The sequence below is a fragment of the Doryrhamphus excisus genome, chromosome 10, assembly GCF_030265055.1.
Source record: "Doryrhamphus excisus isolate RoL2022-K1 chromosome 10, RoL_Dexc_1.0, whole genome shotgun sequence".
NCBI lineage: Eukaryota > Metazoa > Chordata > Actinopteri > Syngnathiformes > Syngnathidae > Doryrhamphus > Doryrhamphus excisus.
Window position 1 is genome coordinate 1,626,461 of NC_080475.1, and position 19,175 is coordinate 1,645,635.

Here is a 19,175-nt window from a genome sequence, read left to right on the forward strand (position 1 = left end):
CATAATTTGCAAAAAATTGAATTTGAGAGAATTGCTAAAATGCTAAACGCCTGTAGGGTCTGGAACATGAATAGATGTATGTGATGGATTTAACGCGGCTAAATAGTTGTAGCTGCTACACACTGTCCATTTAAGTGACGTAAAGATGTGTTGTGGATGCAACCAGCAGCTGCGATGCTCCAACTGTCTTTCTCTTTTCATTTTATACAGCTAGATTTTAATGACTTACTTAAATGACTTAATCTCGGTTTCCCAGCAGCTCCTGGCAGCTGTTACCCCGCACCAGCAGCTCAGGTGCAGGATTAACAGTGACGACAATGGCCGCATGTTGAGAAAGCACTCATTAATCAAGACAGTTATTCATGCTCACACTGCACACGGGCCATTTCCTGAATTCTGCAAGGTATTAGTTCTTAGAGACCAAATTAGATGTGTTATGCATGAGTTAAATTTAAAAATGTATATGTCATACCAGCTGCTGTTTTTTACGTGTCAAAATTTGGTAGAAATGCCTTCACATAACAGGTGGCAAACATATTTCTCCATAAATTACACAGTCTGTCATCAAGTGTGTGCTGAATTTGCATTGGATGATTTTTTTTTCTCCTCACACCTGGTCATATTGGTTGAGGAATATGTTTTTTGTTTTTTTTTCTGCAGAGTAAACAAACGTGTAAAACCGAGAAATGGACTATGTTAGCGTGGTGCATTCACACGCAACACCCTAAGATACAAAGATAACAGAGGCTGTGATAAGAGAACATGGAACACAGCCTGCTAATATATTCACACAACGCTTTGCTCAAGGACACTTGGACACAGCCCCATGCTTGAGCCTGGGGTCAAACATTCAACATTCCCATTGCTGGAAGACCTGGATAGCGATTGTGACATTAATATGTATACATTATGTCAATATTTGCCAGGTCTGAGATGTCACGTTTCATGATGTGTTTAAGAGCGTTAGAGAGACATGCTCTTGCATTTCATTTGAGTATTATAGAATAGAATAGAATAGAATAGAATAGAATAGAATAGAATAGAATAGAATAGAATAGAATAGAATAGAATAGAATAGAATAGAATAGAATAGAATAGAATAGAATAGAACGAACGGGTCAAAAGAACTAGTTCTTTTTTGTGAACAGCATGAACAAGGTCACCGCCCCTAAAATACCCGTTCAGTCTGTTCAGTTGCAAATGCTTTTTTTTTTTAATTGTTCACCGTTCCTTTTGTAGGGCGGGACTATCTGCATGCTTTCCTGTCTTATCCTATCGTCACGCCTCGCTCTGTGGGTGGGTGGGGTTAACTGACTGAAAGACCGAGACCGAGAGATTGACCGACACTCGTCGGCTGTTCGTTCATGACCGACAGTTGAGTCGGAACGAATGTGAACATGAGTGAACGGACTGACTCGACATGGCTGAACGGGTCTATGCACAGGGGGCAGATCACAGGCTAACGACCAATTGACCGAAATGAATAGAATGAACGAAATGAATTGACCTAAATGAATGAAATCAACAAAATGAACGAAATGAACGGAATGAACAAAATTAACAAAATGAAATAATTGAACGAAAAGAACGAAATGAACAAAATGAACAAAATGAACAAAATGAACAAAATAAACAAAATGAATGAAATGAACGAAATGAACGGAATGAACAAAATGAACAAAATGAACAAAATGAACAAAATGAATGAAATGAAAGAATTTACCTAAATGAACGAAATCAACAATATCAACAATATCAATAAAATCAACGAAATCAATAAAATGAATGGAATGAATGAAATGAAAGAAGTGAACAAAATGAACAAAATGAACAAAATGAACAAAATGAAAGAATTGACCTAAATGAACGAATGATTTATATAATCATACATTCTGCTTGGCCATAATAAAAGGTTTTTATTTCATTTGAACATGCATCAGATTACAATTGAATGCATCCCATAATCAGTTCCCAGTTCCACATGTCCAAAAGGAGTAGGAAGAAGCAAAGCTTATTAAATCCTACCCCTCCATCTGGTACTTTTACAATCAGTAACTGTTACATTTGTTCACTTCCTGCTTTCATAATATATATTTATTCATTTTATTTTTTAATTTTTTTTATTTTTTGTCACGTACCGAAGTACGAGGTGATATGACCATCCAATGACATAATGTGTACCATAGTAAGTGTCAATATAGTGATATGTATAGCACATCATGACTGGTTCAAGACTCTTCATCCTTGTATTTAGCAAACATCAACTGCTTGTATTGTTTCTTGAATTGGCTCATCGTTGTGCATTGTTTGAGGGTCTTACTCAATCCATTCCATAGTTTGATTCCACATTATAGATGTGACAAATGCATGGATCAGTGATTCAGAGGCAGAGAATGTAAGTGAGGTAAGTGATTGTTGTGTTTTATTACTCTTATGTCTTATATCCTGAATTGATCTGAATATGACGATTGCGAATATAAGATATGTCACTTTCAATTTGAGACAAAAACCTTACAGTTTCATCAATCAAGCATACACTAAGCAAGGTTTCATGTATATATATTTATCTCATCGTGTCTACCAGGCGACTTAGTCCATCTCCGTCTCCTCAGTTGAGAGACTTAGTTTTTCCAACGTGTTCCCAGAGGCCTCCTACTGATCAGATATGCCACCTCATCTGATTCCTCTCGATGTGGAGAGCAGCGGTTCCAATCCCACTCATGCATTCATGGAAAACACTGTAATTGGAGATCTTGTTTTTCAGGTGTCATCCACTTGTCCTTGTCCCACCTTGAGGACATGTCAAACATACATGTGACCACATTCTACATAAGCATACTGTATGCCTGTGAAGTCAACACACAATGAAACATTTTGCATAAGATTATTGCTGCACCCTACACATCCCAGCATGAACCAAGTCGTGCAAAGAGAAAGCACATTTTCCAGTGGCTTTAAGGAAGTCCAGCTGGAGCAAGACGTCATTACACAGCCTGCACGTCGTTCATAATTTGACGTGTCAACATTACCGCTGTGAATTCAATTAAATAGCGCCGACGGACGCATTGAGAGCGTCCAACATTAGAGCAATTTTCGGTCTCCAATGTCATTAGCCCCGAATGATGGATGAATGATGGAAAGCTCAGCATATTATTTAATTTGACCAAAAAGCCTCAAGCGTGTATGTCAGGCTAACACCTGTATTTACACCTGCTTGATGCCTGGAGCCGGCCCTTTTGAAAGCTAGTATTTAACATAATCTTATTTGGAACATAATCCGTTCTGTGACACTGGTTGCAGTTGTTGTCACTTCAAAACTTACTCATGTAATGAAATGAAATGAAGTGAATGTTGCCATCATAAAGTGTTTGTCAACTGTAAAGTCTTTCTGTATCAAAATGCTGACACCTGCAACTTTCTTTGACTCCATTTTGGATTACTGAGGTGAGAAAAAAATCAAGAAAATCAAGAAATAACTCATGGCAAAACAAGAAGGTGGTGTCTGTATGGTGTTTCGCTGCCACATCACGTCTTTGGGAACAGGAAAAAATCAAGAAGTAAGTCTTTGGGAACAGGAAAAAATCAAGAAAATCAAGAAATAACTCATGGCAAAACAAGAAGGTGGTGTCTGTATGGTGTTTCGCTGCCACATCACGTCTTTGGGAACAGGAAAAAAATCAAGAAAATCAAGAAATAACTCATGGCAAAACAGGAAGGTGGTGTCTGTATGGTGTTTCGCTGCCACATCACATCTTTGGGAACAGGAGAAAATCAAGAAATAACTCATGGCAAAACAAGAAGGTGCCATCTGTATGGCGTTTCGCTGCCACATCACGTCTTTGGGAACAGGAAAAAATCAAGAAAATCAAGAAATAACTCATGGCAAAACAAGAAGGTGGTGTCTGTATGGTGTTTCGCTGCCACATCATGTCTTTGGGAACAGGAAAAAATCAAGAAATAACTCATGGCAAAACAAGAAGGTGGTGTCTGTATGGTGTTTCGCTGCCACATCACGTCTTTGGGAACAGGAAAAAATGAAGAAAATCAAGAAATAACTCATGGCAAAGCAAGAAGGTGCCGTCTGTATGGTGTTTCGCTGCCACATCACGTCTTTGGGAACAGGAAAAAATCAAGAAAATCAAGAAATAACTCATTGCAAAACAAGAAGTTGGTGTCTGTATGGTGTTTCGCTGCCACATCACGTCTTTGGGAACAGGAAAAAAATCAAGAAAATCAAGAAATAACTCATAGCAAAACAAGAAGGTGGTGTCTGTATGGTGTTTCGCTGCCACATCATGTCTTTGGGAACAGGAAAAAATCAAGAAATAACTCATGGCAAAACAAGAAGGTGGTGTCTGTATGGTGTTTCGCTGCCACATCACGTCTTTGGGAACAGGAAAAAATGAAGAAAATCAAGAAATAACTCATGGCAAAGCAAGAAGGTGCCGTCTGTATGGTGTTTCGCTGCCACATCACGTCTTTGGGAACAGGAAAAAATCAAGAAAATCAAGAAATAACTCATTGCAAAACAAGAAGTTGGTGTCTGTATGGTGTTTCGCTGCCACATCACGTCTTTGGGAACAGGAAAAAATCAAGAAAATCAAGAAATAACTCATTGCAAAACAAGAAGTTGGTGTCTGTATGGTGTTTCGCTGCCACATCACGTCTTTGGGAACAGGAAAAAAATCAAGAAAATCAAGAAATAACTCATAGCAAAACAAGAAGGTGGTGTCTGTATGGTGTTTCGCTGCCACATCACGTCTTTGGGAACAGGAAAAAAAATCAAGAAAATCAAGAAATACGTAACTCATGGCAAAACAAGAAGGTGGTGTCTGTATGGTGTTTCGCTGCCACATCACATCACACAGCTCAGAGACCGAAGTTCGATTCCAACCTCGGCCGTCTCTGTGTGGAGTTTGCATGTTCTCCGCGTGCATGCATGGGTTTTCTCCGGTTTCCTCCCACATTCCAAAAACATGCTACGTTAATTGGTGACTCCAAATTGCAACTCCAAAGGTATGAATGTGAGTGTGAATGGTTGTTTGTCTATATGTGCTCTGTGATTGGCTGGCCACCAGTCCAGGGTGTACCCCGCCTCTCGCATGAGGATAAGCGGTAGAAAATGAATGAATGAATGAAGTTGTATGGTCATAGCTACCCCAAAAAAGCCAAAGAAAAAGCACTAACCATTGAGATGCTCACTGGGCTGAAGTAATATTTGCTAATGTCAATCATGAAAGCTGTTTGAAGTCCAGTTTTGTTCTTTTGAGGCAGATTTACATTATTTTTTTGCTTGAAATCCAACCTCTACCACTTACAGTCTGGTCAAATGAATCAAAAACGGTATTACTTGAAACTGCATAGTGATTAAATACTTGCATTTCACACATGACATGATATACATTGAGTACCAACAAGCTAATGGAGGGTTCTATCGGACATACATCACACAGCGCACTGCACTTTTGGACAAAAAGTGATTATTTGAAAGCAGCGATTTGTGTGCGTAACCTCAAGATCAACATGCTTGAAAGGTCAATACTCAAAGGGCAGCTTCACAGATAATCTCATATTGATTTACCCTCTAAACTCCAGCACATAATAGCAGCAAAGGAAAAAAAAGAAACAATTGAGACCGCACCAGTGGAGCATCACCCGGAGGACATTAGCATTTAAAACGAATACAGCTTTAACCATGAAGAGATTTATTGAAATGTGTTCATTAATCATACAGGGCTTTTTTTTGGAAATGAAACGCCACCTGAACACAAAATAGATCATATTTGACTTTTTTTTTTATTGTAAAGGAAGATTTTTCATGAATTTATGCTGTAGCTGTAAAAAAAAAAGTCCAATTAAAAACATGGCGCTCGTTCTTTATTTCTTTTTTTTTTTTTATAGTCATAAAAACTTGAACTTAATTGGACAGCAACTATATTGTGACTAAAAACACAAGCTTGAGTGAGATGCCGGTGTTTAAAAATTTGCATCATAAAAACTCAACACTTACAATTATACAATCACCCACAAAAGTATTTTGGATTACAAATATCGTAAGAAATATTTCATTTTTCCATATTTCTTCTAACTACTTTTACACAAGGGAAAACGTACAATTTTGGGCATAAATCTGTCTGCTTCATTTACTTTTAAGTTTTTTCAAGCCCTTCCTCCCCAAACCGACTTTTTGGAAATCACGCAATCTTTCCCCCTCATCAGCCTCCTCACTTCCTAACTGAGACGGACCCTTGCACCCCTTCTGTCCGACACCTTGTTGGATCCCCAAGGTTAGTTCTTGTCCCGGCCTGAGCACCTTCTCGGCTTTACTCGACTCACAGAGCGCCTGCGCCCTCTCTTCGTTCTTCCCGGCCGCCCCTCGTAGCCCTCTTTGAGCGAGGAAGTGGCTGACGTGGTGAGGGTTCATGGAGGGTGGATGAGTGTACGGCGGTGCAGGTAAGCCCATAAGAGAGAGAGGCTGGATTACGGTGTTGCTGACGATGGGCGACAGCTGAGTATTGGGTGGATGGTGGCGTTGGGGTCGAAGGTGCTTGTGGGACGTGTGTTTGTAGGATGGATTTTTTACCCAGGCCTGCTTCCTTCTTTCCTTTGACACTTCCTCCAGCTCTACGGAGAGATAGAAGACAAGATGTAATCAACAGTAGTCTAAAAATATGTTCTGGGTAGAAGTACCAGGAGAAAACACGTATAAATCGCTTTTAATCGATTTTAAGATTCTCTTACTGGTTTTTAAATGTCTTAACAGCCTTGCACCTTCTTATTTATTTGATATGCTTTTACTATATCAACCCATTCGGACCCTGCGGTCCTCCGGTACTGGCCTTTTAACAATACCAAAAACCCACAGTGAGGCAGCATTTAGCCACTATGGCCCCCACCTGTGGAACAGCCTGCTGGAGAGCCTCAGGACTGCGGAGACTGTTGATATTTTAAAAAAAAAGATTAAAGACACACCTTTTTAATCAGGCTTTTAACTAATATTTTTAAACTTTTCTTATGTTTTTATCTTTTTAGTCCTATTTTATGCTCTTATTCTTTAGCTTGGGCGGCACGGCGGTCTAGTGGTTAGCGCGCAGACCTCACAGCTAGGAGGACCAGAGTTCCACCCTCGGCCATCTCTGTGTGGAGTTTGCATGTTCTCCCCGTGCATTTGTGGGTTTTCTCTGGGTACTCCCACATTGAATGAATGAATGAATGTTCTATTGTGGGCGGCACGGCGGTCGAGTGGTTAGCGCGCAGACCTCACAGCTAGGAGAGGAGGGTTCAATTCCACCCTCTGCCATCTCTGTGTGGAGTTTGCATGGGTACTCCGGTTTCCTCCCACATTCCAAAAACATGCTAGGTTAATTGGCCACTCCAAATTGTCCATAGGTATGAATGTGAGTGTGAATGGTTGTTTGTCTATATGTGCCCTGTGATTGGCTGGCCACCAGTCCAGGGTGTACACCGCCTCTCGCCCGAAGACAGCTGGGGTAGGTTCCAGCACCCCCCGTGACCCTCGTGAGGAAAAGCGGTAGAAAATGAATGAATGAATGAGTCTTTAGCTTTAAAGTCCAGTGTTTCCTCAGAGGGGGTCCTCCACACTGGGGGCTGTGTCGGGTCTGCTGAGGGGGTGCCATCCTTGGGTCCCTTCGACCCGGCCAGCTGGGTGTTCCTTCCTTTAATGTGGGGGTCCGCCCATCTGTCGGAGTCGGGGGGCTCGATGGCACGGCCTGCGGCTCCTCCCAGTGTGGACGGCCCCAAAGGTGGTGTTTCCTTGATCCTCAGTGCCATGCCATGTCTCCCTACTGTGTGTGATTGTGTGTGTTTGTGTGTGTGTGTCTAGTATGGAGGGTTGGAGGGAGGGGCTTTCTTAGTAATTGTTTTTCTTTTTCATTGTGGTAATTTTAATTCTGTAAAGCACTTTGTGTTGCATGTCTCTGCAGGAAAAGTGCTCTACAAATAAAGTTGATTTGATAAATTCCTGAATTTGAGGCCAAGAATTAGGTTGTACACCACCACCTACCCCCAAAGTCACCTGGGATAGGCTCTAGCTCACCCATAAACCCCAAACAGACTAATAAATGAATGCCTCTAAAGTCGTGGGAACATTATTTGTGACCGTCTTGAGTGACGTGGAACAGGAAGCATATGATTCAGCTTTTCAGCAACACTTATTCCTCGAGGCCACGTTTTTAGAAAAGGGGTGTGAAGAGAAGAAGCGCAAAAGGAAAGAATCAATATCCTTTTTTTTTACACAAAGATGCTGTAAAATTGCTGCATCATAGCGGTAACAAAAAGATCCAGCATCGCCTGTTCCTTCTACACAAAAGTCAGCATAGTGGGGTATTGCTATGATTGCGTGTGCTTTTACACAGAGACATGAATGGTTTTTTTATGTACAGTAAAATACTTCTTGGACAGCAGCAATTGCTTTCAACACAAGTCTTCAGGTGAGAAATTTCACACCCTTTACACACAAGCACCATCCTACGTCTATTAGAGCTCAGATACTACCTCTGAAGGCAGAAAATTGACTAGTCAACCCCATTCCTATTCCACGTCGCTGCCGTTTCCACAGAAAAGTGACATAAAACATTTGGCTTTTACAGGCAATGTGATAGGAGATATTGTTAGAAGCAAATAACAGACTGTATATGTCACAAAAGTAAGTAAACCTTCACAACAGTGCTTACTAAGGGTACCAGATTCAGACCAAGAGTCAAAATAATTGACTCAAGTGGTTAGCACGCCGGCCACATAGCTAGGAGACCTGAGTTCGATTCCACCCCTAGTTTTATTTTTTGGCTTTTGTTTGCATTTGATTTAAGTTCCAACTAGGGCTATGAAATTATTAAAATTTGCAATCAGATTAATCCTGGTTTTCAAATTAATCATGATTAATCACCGCATTGCATTATGTCTGAAATATGCTAGGAGACCTGAGTTTGATTCCACCCATTCTAGTTTTATTTTTTGGCGTTTGATTTGAGTTCCAACTAGGGCTGTCAAATTATTAAAATTTGCAATTAGATTAATCCTGGGTTTTCAAATTAATCATGATTAATCACCACATTGCATTATGTCTGAAATATGCCCATTTTTACTGTATTTTATTGAAAGAAAGCTAAATTATAGGGAAGGGTTATATTTGTATGTACTAACACATGTTAGTGCACACTCTGAAACTCCAAACACTGGTTTCTATGATACCAGAATATTTGAATCAGAGGCTGAACAGTGCACAAGTGGTTAGCATGCAGGCCACACAGCTAGGAGACCTGAGTTTGATTCCACCCATTCTAGTTTTATTTTTTGGCGTTTGATTTGAGTTCCAACTAGGGCTGTCAAATTATTAAAATTTGCAATCAGATTAATCCTGGTTTTCAAATTAATCATGATTAATCACCACATTGCATTATGTCTGAAATATGCCCATTTTTACTGTGTTTTATTGAAAGAAAGCTAAACAGATGGGATAGAATCCAGCACACCTGTGACCCTCGTTTTTTTTTCTTGATTTATTATTTATTATTTATTATTTATTATTTATTATTTATTATTTATTATTTATTATTTATTATTTATTATTTATTATTTATTATTTATTATTTATTATTTATTATTTATTGTTTATTGTTTATTGTTTATTGTTTATTGTTTATTATTTATTATTTATCGCTCTGGAGTATAAGTCACAAGAACAGCCAACCTATGAAAGAAAATGCGACTCATAGTCCGGAAAATACGGTATATACATATGTACCCAGTCAATCAATTTAGAGTGTCCAATTTACTTGCCTGCACTGTTAAAAAAAGGTTTGTGAAGGCAACACTTTGGAAAACCTACTAGTCAGTTTCCAACATTTTGGGATTTATGAAACATGAATAAGCCATAAATCGGAACAAATGAAAGGTTGGTCACTGTCCCACAACTGATTGTGTCCACCCTAAACGATAGATAGCTACATGTACTTGCCTTCATCACCATAAACGCCATCGTTTTCAACTTTGTTATCTTCCCTCTGGCCGCACCGCTGCTCCAGAGCTTGCTTCACAGAGTCTAAAAGCCCAAACATCTCACACAGGGAATTTAGTATGATGGCGTCTGCAAAAACAAAACAGTTCAATACTTAAAACGTGAATGCTCGGTACTATTTGTTATCAATATGTTCACAAGGTTAAAAATATTTAGCCAGAGGGGGGGTTTCTGGTTAATTAACATTTACTTCATCGATATTCTGCTCAAAGCGAATCAATTCTCCTTCAAAGCTCGGTGATTTGCAGGTTTCTCACAGTTGGGAACTCACCCATCTCCTGCAGCTCATCCTTCTCAGTGCGGACTTCAAGTCCTTTCAGAGTGGCCAATAACTGCGTCTGAAGGCCGGAGAGGACGCCCCCCATCAGTCCGCACTCTGCGACGCCCTTCCACAGGCTCAGTATGCCATCTGAACAACCAACAACCAGGCAGGAAAGTTGTATTATTTCTTAGAAAAACTATATGCGAACATGCTTAAATATGCATTCTTATGTTCTATTGTGGGCGGCACGGCGGTCGAGTGGTTAGCGCGCAGACCTCACAGCTAGGAGACCAGGGTTCAATTCCATCCTCAGAGTTTGCATGTTCTCCTCGTGCATGCGTGGGTTTTCTCCGGGTTCTCCAGTTTCCTCCCACATTCCAAAAACATACTAGGCGACTCCGAATTGTCCATAGGTATGAATGTGAGTGTGAATGGTTGTTTGTCTATATGTGCCCTGTGATTGGCTGGCCACCAGTCCAGGGTGTACCCCGCCTCTCGCCCATAGACAGCTGGGATAGGCTCCAGCATCCCCCGCGACCCTCATGAGGAAAAAGCGGTAGAAAATGAATGAATGAATGTTCTATTGTGGGCGGCACGGCGGTCGAGTGGTTAGCGCGCAGACCTCACAGCTAGGAGACGAGGGTTCAATTCCACCCTCGGCCATCTCTGTGTGGAGTTTGAGTTTCAGTTGTTCAAAAAAAAGAGGTCAAGTCGAGTTTATTTATGGAGAACATTATATACCAAGACCAAGTGTGCTTCCTGATAAAAAAGTAGGGAATTAAAGGGGATAAGAAGAAAAGTACCTGCGATTTTTAAAGGGATTTACTTTCAAAGTGACACAAGACTCAGTCGCTTCATTAGGTATGCCTGTCACCGAATACAGCCGATGTATCCAATACAGGGTTATGCATTGCTTCGATTCTCAAGCATCGTCATGGAATGAGCTTTCAAATGGTTGCCATAGCGATACTGTAGTGGTCAGTATGGGGAGTTTGGCCACTCCGATATTCTCCCCCCCCCCAAAAATACGCACATTAGAACTGTCTGTATGCAAGTATGAATATACAATGGTCGCTTGAGTGCTGGAGCCTATCCCAGCTGTTTTCATTACACCCTGGACTAGTCGCCAGCCTGATTGATACATTGAAATGTCTATTTTTGATACACGACTTAGCCACCCAGAACCCTCCTAGCTAGCTTGTTTTCTACTTCTACTTCTACTTCTAACATTTGCAATAAAAGTGATTATTATTATTCATTCATTCATTCATTTTCTACCGCTTATCCTCAAGAGGGTCGCGGGGGGTGCTGGAGCCTATCCCAGCTGTCTTCGGGCGAGAGGCGGGGTACACCCTGGACTGGTGGCCAGCCAATCACAGGGCACATATAGACAAACAACCATTCACACTCACATTCATACCTATGGACAATTTGGAGTCGCCAATTAACCTAGCATGTTTTTGGAATGTGGGAGGAAACCGGAGTACCCGGAGAAAACCCACGCATGCACGGGGAGAACATGCAAACTCCACACAGAGATGGCCGAGGGTGGAATTGAACCCTGGTCTCCTAGCTGTGAGGTCTGTGCGCTAACCACTCGACCACCCGATTATTATTATTATTATTATTATATATATTATTATAAGATTTGATTCTTCTCCAAACAAACGTTTGAGTCACAGCGTACAACTATGGTGCGTTCAAGGAGTTACCGAACAAAATGCGAAATATTAATGTTTGATGAATGAAAACATTATCAGTGAAGCATACTACATAAACATGCAGACATATGATGTATATCTACCTGTATCATCACATATTTATCAATGCAAAAAAATGTAAATAAAAATAAGCTTAGGGCATGGTGCTTATCCTAATTACCGGGTGTGTCGGTCCTCTTCCGCTTTGCATGTCCATTGGCTGTGGTGGCGTTTGCGGTGCTCCACTCTCCTCCAAACTTATCATCCAAAGATTCATCTATGTCAGCTGAATCATGTAGAACTTCTCCTGAAATGAAACAGGGAAATGTTTCACCAATAGTTAACTATTTATGAGTACAGTGGAACCTCTAAGGTCAAACACTATCCGTTCTGTGACGCTGATCAACCTCCAGTAGGTTTGAATGTCAAAACAGATCATCCAATAGGATATGATGTAAATAATGGAATAAATAATCTGTTCCAGGGTCAAACTGTTCCCGCATTAATATTTTATTTACTGTACAGGCATTGTTTTATGTCATATTTTTTAATTCCATTATATATGAAGTTAACCAAACAGTCCAGGGTGGTACCCCACCTCTCGCCCAAAGACAGCTGGGATAGGCTCCAGCACACCTGCGACCCTCGTGAGGATAAGCGGTAGAAAATGGATGGCTGGATGGACGAAGTTAACCGTCCTTCACAATAAAGCACTCGGTTTTAACTTTAAAAACAAACAGTTTTGTGTTCCACATGCTTACTTTTCAGATTGTTTCAAAAGAGTAATACGACGTTTATTGAAATACACAAAAAAAATTCAACTTGCTTAGGATTCATTCATTCATTCATTTTCTACCGCTTATCCTCACAAGGGTCGCGGGGGATGCTGGAGCCTATCCCAGCTGTCTTCGGGCGAGAGGCGGGGTACACCCTGGACTGGTGGCCAGCCAATCACAGGGCACATATAGACAAACAACCATTCACACTCACATTCATACCTATGGACAATTTGGAGTCGCCAATTAACCTAGCATGTTTTTGGAATGTGGGAGGAAACCGGAGAACCCGGAGAAAACCCACGCATGCACGGGGAGAACATGCAAACTCCACACAGAGACGGCCGAGGTTGGAATCGAACTTTGTGTGTGTGTGTGTGTGTGTGTGTATATATACGTATGTAAGTATATAAATACATATTGTAAGTGTATTGTATTGTAAGTGTATATGTGAGATACATTAATGTAACATAGTATGCATGTCTGAAATAAATCAAAAAGAAGAAGACAAATACCGCAAGAAATTGTGAAAACCGCACGGTTTTGAACACATCAGTTAGAATGAGACACACTAACAAACAACAAGGAAGGAGAGCAACAGTCACCTGTATTTACTTACAACAAAGACACATTTATGTATACTATATGTCTTAGGTGATGGTGCAGCGCCATACTATTTGATGTCACTTTTAGAGCTGTTTTAAGCCATAAAAACGTCCACAAGGTGAGAGAAGTGAGTTAGGCATAGATAATTTGCATGTAAAAACGCACTCAGAGCAAGTGGAAGAGCATGGAGGAGTGTAGCATGCACAAATTTACGTATTTTCTGGAAATGTTGTGAAAATAAATTGTTTTGATGCCAAACAACCTTATTTTTGTTGTTGTTTCGTTGTTTATATGAATGCCAACCAACTAAGATGTACCTGTCAGGGGAGGCACCTGTCCTCCAAGAGGCTCCAGAGCCAAACACGAGGCGTTGGGCTGCAGTGAAGTTCCCAGAGGAAGTTGCGTGCTGTTGATTAGCATGTCAAACTTGGTGCTGCGGCACGTGTTGCTGCACACCGTGTCATGCTGGTAGAAATCTATCTGGCCGGAGTCCATCATTTTTCTACATGGGGGAGAAGCAGGTCAGTGTCGACACGTAAACAAAGTCTGTTTTTATTCCAGAGCTTCCCAGCGTTGTTGTTTATTCTTAAGGTTGAAGGATGCGACCACATAAAGTTGATGAATTCAATGATGAAAAGAGCAGCCATTGCCTTTTGAGTGGAGTGTATTGATTTTTGTCTCTTGGGAACAAGAGCAAACAAGATAAAGAGAGGAGATATGATTGTCAGTAGCTTGTATGCGTGGAAAAAATATTGATACTCCATCCTCATTGAAATCTCTTGTGACCTATTATTGACGCACCACCCCAAAATTGTATTTATTTTTGTTCAAAAATAAGACACTCAAAAAACAGGTGTGTTGTGTTGTATTAAATTTAGTTTGAAATTCAGATTGATACAACATTTTTCACTATTACTTGTAATAACTTGATGTGCAATATTCACATACTCATATTTGTTTTAAATGCAAGCACACATTAAAATTAGATGTAGTTTGGGCAAGCTACATATTATGAAACTCATTCATTCATTCATTCATTTTCTACCGCTTATCCTCACCAGTTTCACGGGCATGCTGGAGCCTATCCCAGCTGTCTTTGGGCGAGAGGCGGGGTACACCCTGGACTGGTGGCCAGCCAATCACAGGGCACATATAGACAAACAACCATTCACACTCACATTCATTCATTCAATCATTTTCTACCGCTTATCCTCACCAGGGTCACGGGCATGCTGGAGCCTATCCCAGCTGTCTTCGGGCGAAAGGCAAGGTACACCCTGGACTGGTGGCCAGCCAATCACAGGGCACATATAGACAAACAACCATTCACACTCACATTCATACCTATGGACAATTTGGAGTCGCCAATTAACCTAGCATGTTTTGGAATGTGGGAGAAAAACGGAAAATGTGCAAATTCCACACAGAGATGGCCGAGGGTGAAATCGAACTTGTGTCTCCTTGTGTGGCCTGCGTGCTAACCACTCGTCCGCCATGCAGCCAAATATTGAAACTATTAAATGTATTTATTTATTTTTGTATTTAGTTACTTTTACTTTTACATACAGTCATCCATCTCCATGAATTTAATAAGAAATATATAGTGTAAATTTAAGAAAAAGTGCTGTTTCATGGTTAAATATGGCCCATTATTAACTTTAAAATATGCATATTGAAGCAAATTATACATATCTTTGCCCAAATTAAGCATTAAGCATTTTCAAGTATAAAAATGCTGACCAGTCCAGGGTGTACCCCGCCTCTCGCCCAAAGACAGCTGGGTTTGGCTCTAAAGCTCTAAAGCAGCAGCTTTAGGGGCCGAGTGGTTAACGCGCAGGCCACAGAGCTAGGAAACCGGAGTTCGATTCCACCCTCGGCCATCTTTGTGTGGAGTTTGCATGTTCTCCCCGTGCATGTGTGGGTTTTCTCCGGGTACTCCGGTTTCCTCCCACATTCCAAAAGCATGCTAGGTTAATTGGCGACTCCAAATTGTCCATAGGTATGAATGTGAGTGTGAATGGTTGTTTGTCTACAGCTGGGATAGGCTCCAGCACCCCCGTGAGGATAAGCGGTAGAAAATGAATGAATGAATGCTGCTTTATGTGTTATTACAGTACATGTTCAAGATGACAAAAAAAATGTGTCTACCTGAGCATAACCCCGCCCAGTCTGATGGCCCTTTTCCAGTCCTTCAGAGTGGCTTTCCCTGCCAGGTGTACAAACTGCTTAGGACTGATAAGCTGCTCATTAAACTGTAAAAAAACAAGACAAGAGATTGTGCGGTGAAACGTGCCTGCAAACAACACAGACACACGAATAAAACCAACACGGTAAATGCAAACATGTGTCACTCAAGGTGTGACGTCCACTTACTTTCACACATCTAACGTTGATTCCAGGGCACACAAACTTCTTAAAGAGTAAAACAGCTCTGCTTTCTCCACAAGTGATGGGGTAGCCATATTCCACGCTGTCACCCTGTGATTTGCTGTCTTCTACAAGCAAAAAAAAAAAAAACGCACAACATTAAGATTGCATCGTGTGCATTTTTGGTGCATGTCACCGTACTCATTAGCACAAGAAAATATGTATGTGCATTTTTCACATCCCATAAATACTCTCTCGGGTGCTGACAAGCAGCACACTGACTGATGCTGTGACAAAATTATCATCAGTCTATCATCACAACCTCGGATGGTCACTATATTTCAAAATAAAACATTACATATGCTTTGAATTATCAGTATGGATAATTAGTTGACTTACCAGGTTGGGTCTCTATGGCTAGGACTGTGCTGCTTGTATCTGCAATGTCATAACTTCCCCTGCAGAGGGAGACAGTGTGTCACACATAAAGAAGATTTATGTTTTGGTTGTTAATAAAGCTTTACTGTAAATAAAGCATTCCTTGACAGTGTTTTTTTTAACCAAGAGTAAATATATGAATTATTTAAAATAAAATTGATATTTTAACATCAGTTAAAAGGTTACTAGCAGATTACTTATGCTTACATTATGTTTATTAATAAAACAAAGCATTTGTGGTGGTGTTTTGGTGTACTTTATATGAATAGCTTTCCCAATAATTGTAAATGTGTAAAATTTCATTGTTATTGTTTTATTTCAAATCCAGTGTGTATTATGACCGTGTCATCCAATCAAGTGTTAAATGTTAGCACTGCTCAAACAGGAAAAATGTGCAGTGATTCCATAATAACCTCGATAGTATTACCCGTGCAAGATGGGCTGCAGGTGCAGTATGACTTGAGTCTTATGGTTGTTGCCACTGGACTCCCCCTCCTCTTCCTTCTCCATCATGAGATCCCCTGCAGACACAATGACCTCAGCACCCCTCCTCACAGAGCTGCACGCACAGAGGCCCAGCCACGCATGTTAACAGCAGTATCTAGACCAAACACACGCACGCAGTGACGCTATTTTAATGCGGCAACAAACACATGTCAATGAAAGCTGCGTCGTCTGACATGCAATTGTCATAGAAAAGAACCCGTGGTGAGCTTAAATGACTTAATCCTCACATCATATGGTATGGCTGGAGCCTCTGCATTAAGGTAATCTATGTACAGTATGTACATATATATACTAGGAGATAAATGTTCTCAGCTTAAATTTGGCCCATAGTCATGAACTGTATCATACAACAATGGTACATGGGGGATCAACAGGTCATATTTACATCATACTAAAGGTAAGGTCATATACAGTACTAGTACTAGTCCTATACAGTGTTCTTGTCCTCGGAAATTAATGCATCAGGGGATTGGTACCCTGTGTTCAAAATGGCAGGGGTGCCCGCCACCTTTTGAGTAGCTCAACGAGCCTCTTAGTGTTTTTTGTAAGTCTTCAATTTAGACACAATGCTTCATTTTTAGGGACAAATATCCACAAAATAACTATAACTCTAGTAGTGGCAAAGGTTGGAGACCCTTGCTTATATAGATTTGATTTATTACATTGCAATATTTATGTTATCCTGACGCTAGGTCATTGCTGTTGTAGTCAAACTTGGTGCTGTAGAAGCAAAATAGTAATAATCTATAAAGAAAAACAGGCTTAGAGGTCAAACATTAAAGAAAAATGAAAACAAAGTAAATAAAAATGATACATAAGTAAATAAAATCAGGATAAATTTCATTAATAATAAATATAACATAAATAAGGTAGAATATGTTTTTTTATTTAATTAAAAATTAAACAAAATTAAAAACTAAATAGACACTGGAGGAAGAATTGTAGTTCATTGCACTGCAAAAAAAAGAAATAAATTCTAAGTAAATAAAATCAGGATAAATAGAATTAATAATAAATATAACATAAATAAGGTAGAATAATTTTTTTTAATTTAATTAAAAATTAAACAGAATTAAAAACTAAATAGACACTGGAGGAAGAATTGTAGTTCATTACACTGCAACAAAAGAAATAAATTCGAAGTAAATAAAATCAGGATAAATAGAATTAATAATAAATATAACATAAATAAGGTAGAAGAATTTTTTTATTTAATTAAAAATTAAACAAAATTAAAAACTAAATAGACACTGGAGGAAAAATTGTAGTTCATTACACTGCAAAAAAAAGGAAATAAATTCTAAGTAAATAAAATCAGGATAAATAGAATTAATAATAAATATAACGTAAATAAGGTAGAAGATTTTTTTTAATTTAATTAAAATTTAAACAAAATTAAAAACTAAATAGACACTGGAGGAAGAATTGTAGTTCATTACACTGCAAAAAAAAAAGAAATAAATTCATTTCATTTGAAGAGTTGCGAGAATCCTGACAAACAGGCATTAATTAAAATTGGATTATTTACACAACACACCCAGTCAGTGTTGCTTGCACAAAAAGCAGTTGGAGCAGGACATCATCATTCTAACCAGTAGCACTAAAATATTAATGAAGTGTTTAATTACAAGCAGTCCATTCAAAATGAATAGCAGCCAAAATGCAAGTCCTTGCAACATAGCCACACTAGCAAGCAACACTGAGCGGTTTGCGTGCCTCCCTCACACTCCTTCATCCACTCAAACTGACGTCTGTCGGCGCGGCGTCACGCACAGCCCGGCACGCACGCTCCACTGCTTAGAGCGCAAACCCACCTGATCCACACACACGAAACACAAAACAACAACAAAAACCCACCACCGCAAACGCATCGCCGTGCTACTTTGAGGCAACATTGTTATAGTTTTTGACTTACCGTTGTAGAGCACGCCACAGTTCTCATCCTCCGCCGGTCGGGAGAGGTAGGAGAGCATGCGCCGTGGCGCGTCCACGCTCCCCGCACTGAAGGCAGCATTTGCCTGAGAAGCATCTGTCCCGCTGTCACGACAAGCGGTGAGTTCGCACGCGATGCTGTGTAAATCGCTCAAATTACTCTTATGTGCCAGAGCGCCACTTGATTGCGGCGCCTCTCAGCCATGGCGGACCCTGGTGCCTGGAGACAGAACACATGTGTTATTATGAGCTCTAAAATTGACAGCGCTGTCTGTTTCAAACGCTCCTCTTGTGGCACTTCCTTGTTTTTGCACCTTCTTTGGGATAAGCGTGCCTCTACAAAGGCCACAAGGAAAAGGGGGCGTACTTTGAGAGTGTCCTAACATGTCCTTATAACAGTCTACATGAATAATTTCATCTTAAACAGCAAACAAAGATCCTGGTTCAGTGTTGCCGTCCCTGAAAACAAAGGTAATTCATTATCATAAGTGCACAGGCTGACTTCAGATCAGCATTCAAATGAGACCGCCCCTTTAGGAATGGAATGCATG

At 40.2% G+C, this 19,175-nt stretch overlaps 1 protein-coding gene across 4 annotated transcripts; it reads right to left on the reverse strand.

Moving 5' to 3' along the window:
* Positions 1-5,722: 5,722 nt before the first annotated feature.
* On the reverse strand, positions 5,723-19,173 carry LOC131136950 (glucocorticoid modulatory element-binding protein 1-like). 4 transcript variants are annotated; one of them, XM_058084325.1, is made up of 10 exons: positions 18,608-19,173; positions 16,613-16,706; positions 16,147-16,205; positions 15,754-15,875; positions 15,529-15,632; positions 13,698-13,882; positions 12,180-12,305; positions 10,308-10,445; positions 9,977-10,105; positions 5,723-6,624 (listed from the first exon to the last, which is right to left on the reverse strand). In XM_058084325.1, exons 1-10 carry the CDS (start codon positions 18,663-18,665, stop codon positions 6,140-6,142), a joined length of 1,500 nt encoding a protein of 499 aa, XP_057940308.1. In that variant the 5' UTR covers positions 18,666-19,173; the 3' UTR covers positions 5,723-6,139. The 4 variants fall into 4 exon arrangements, with proteins under 4 accessions (XP_057940308.1, XP_057940309.1, XP_057940310.1 ...); XM_058084326.1 differs by having other exon boundaries at positions 16,613-16,744; positions 18,608-19,171; XM_058084327.1 differs by having other exon boundaries at positions 16,613-16,786; positions 18,608-18,652.
* Positions 19,174-19,175: the final 2 nt, after the last annotated feature.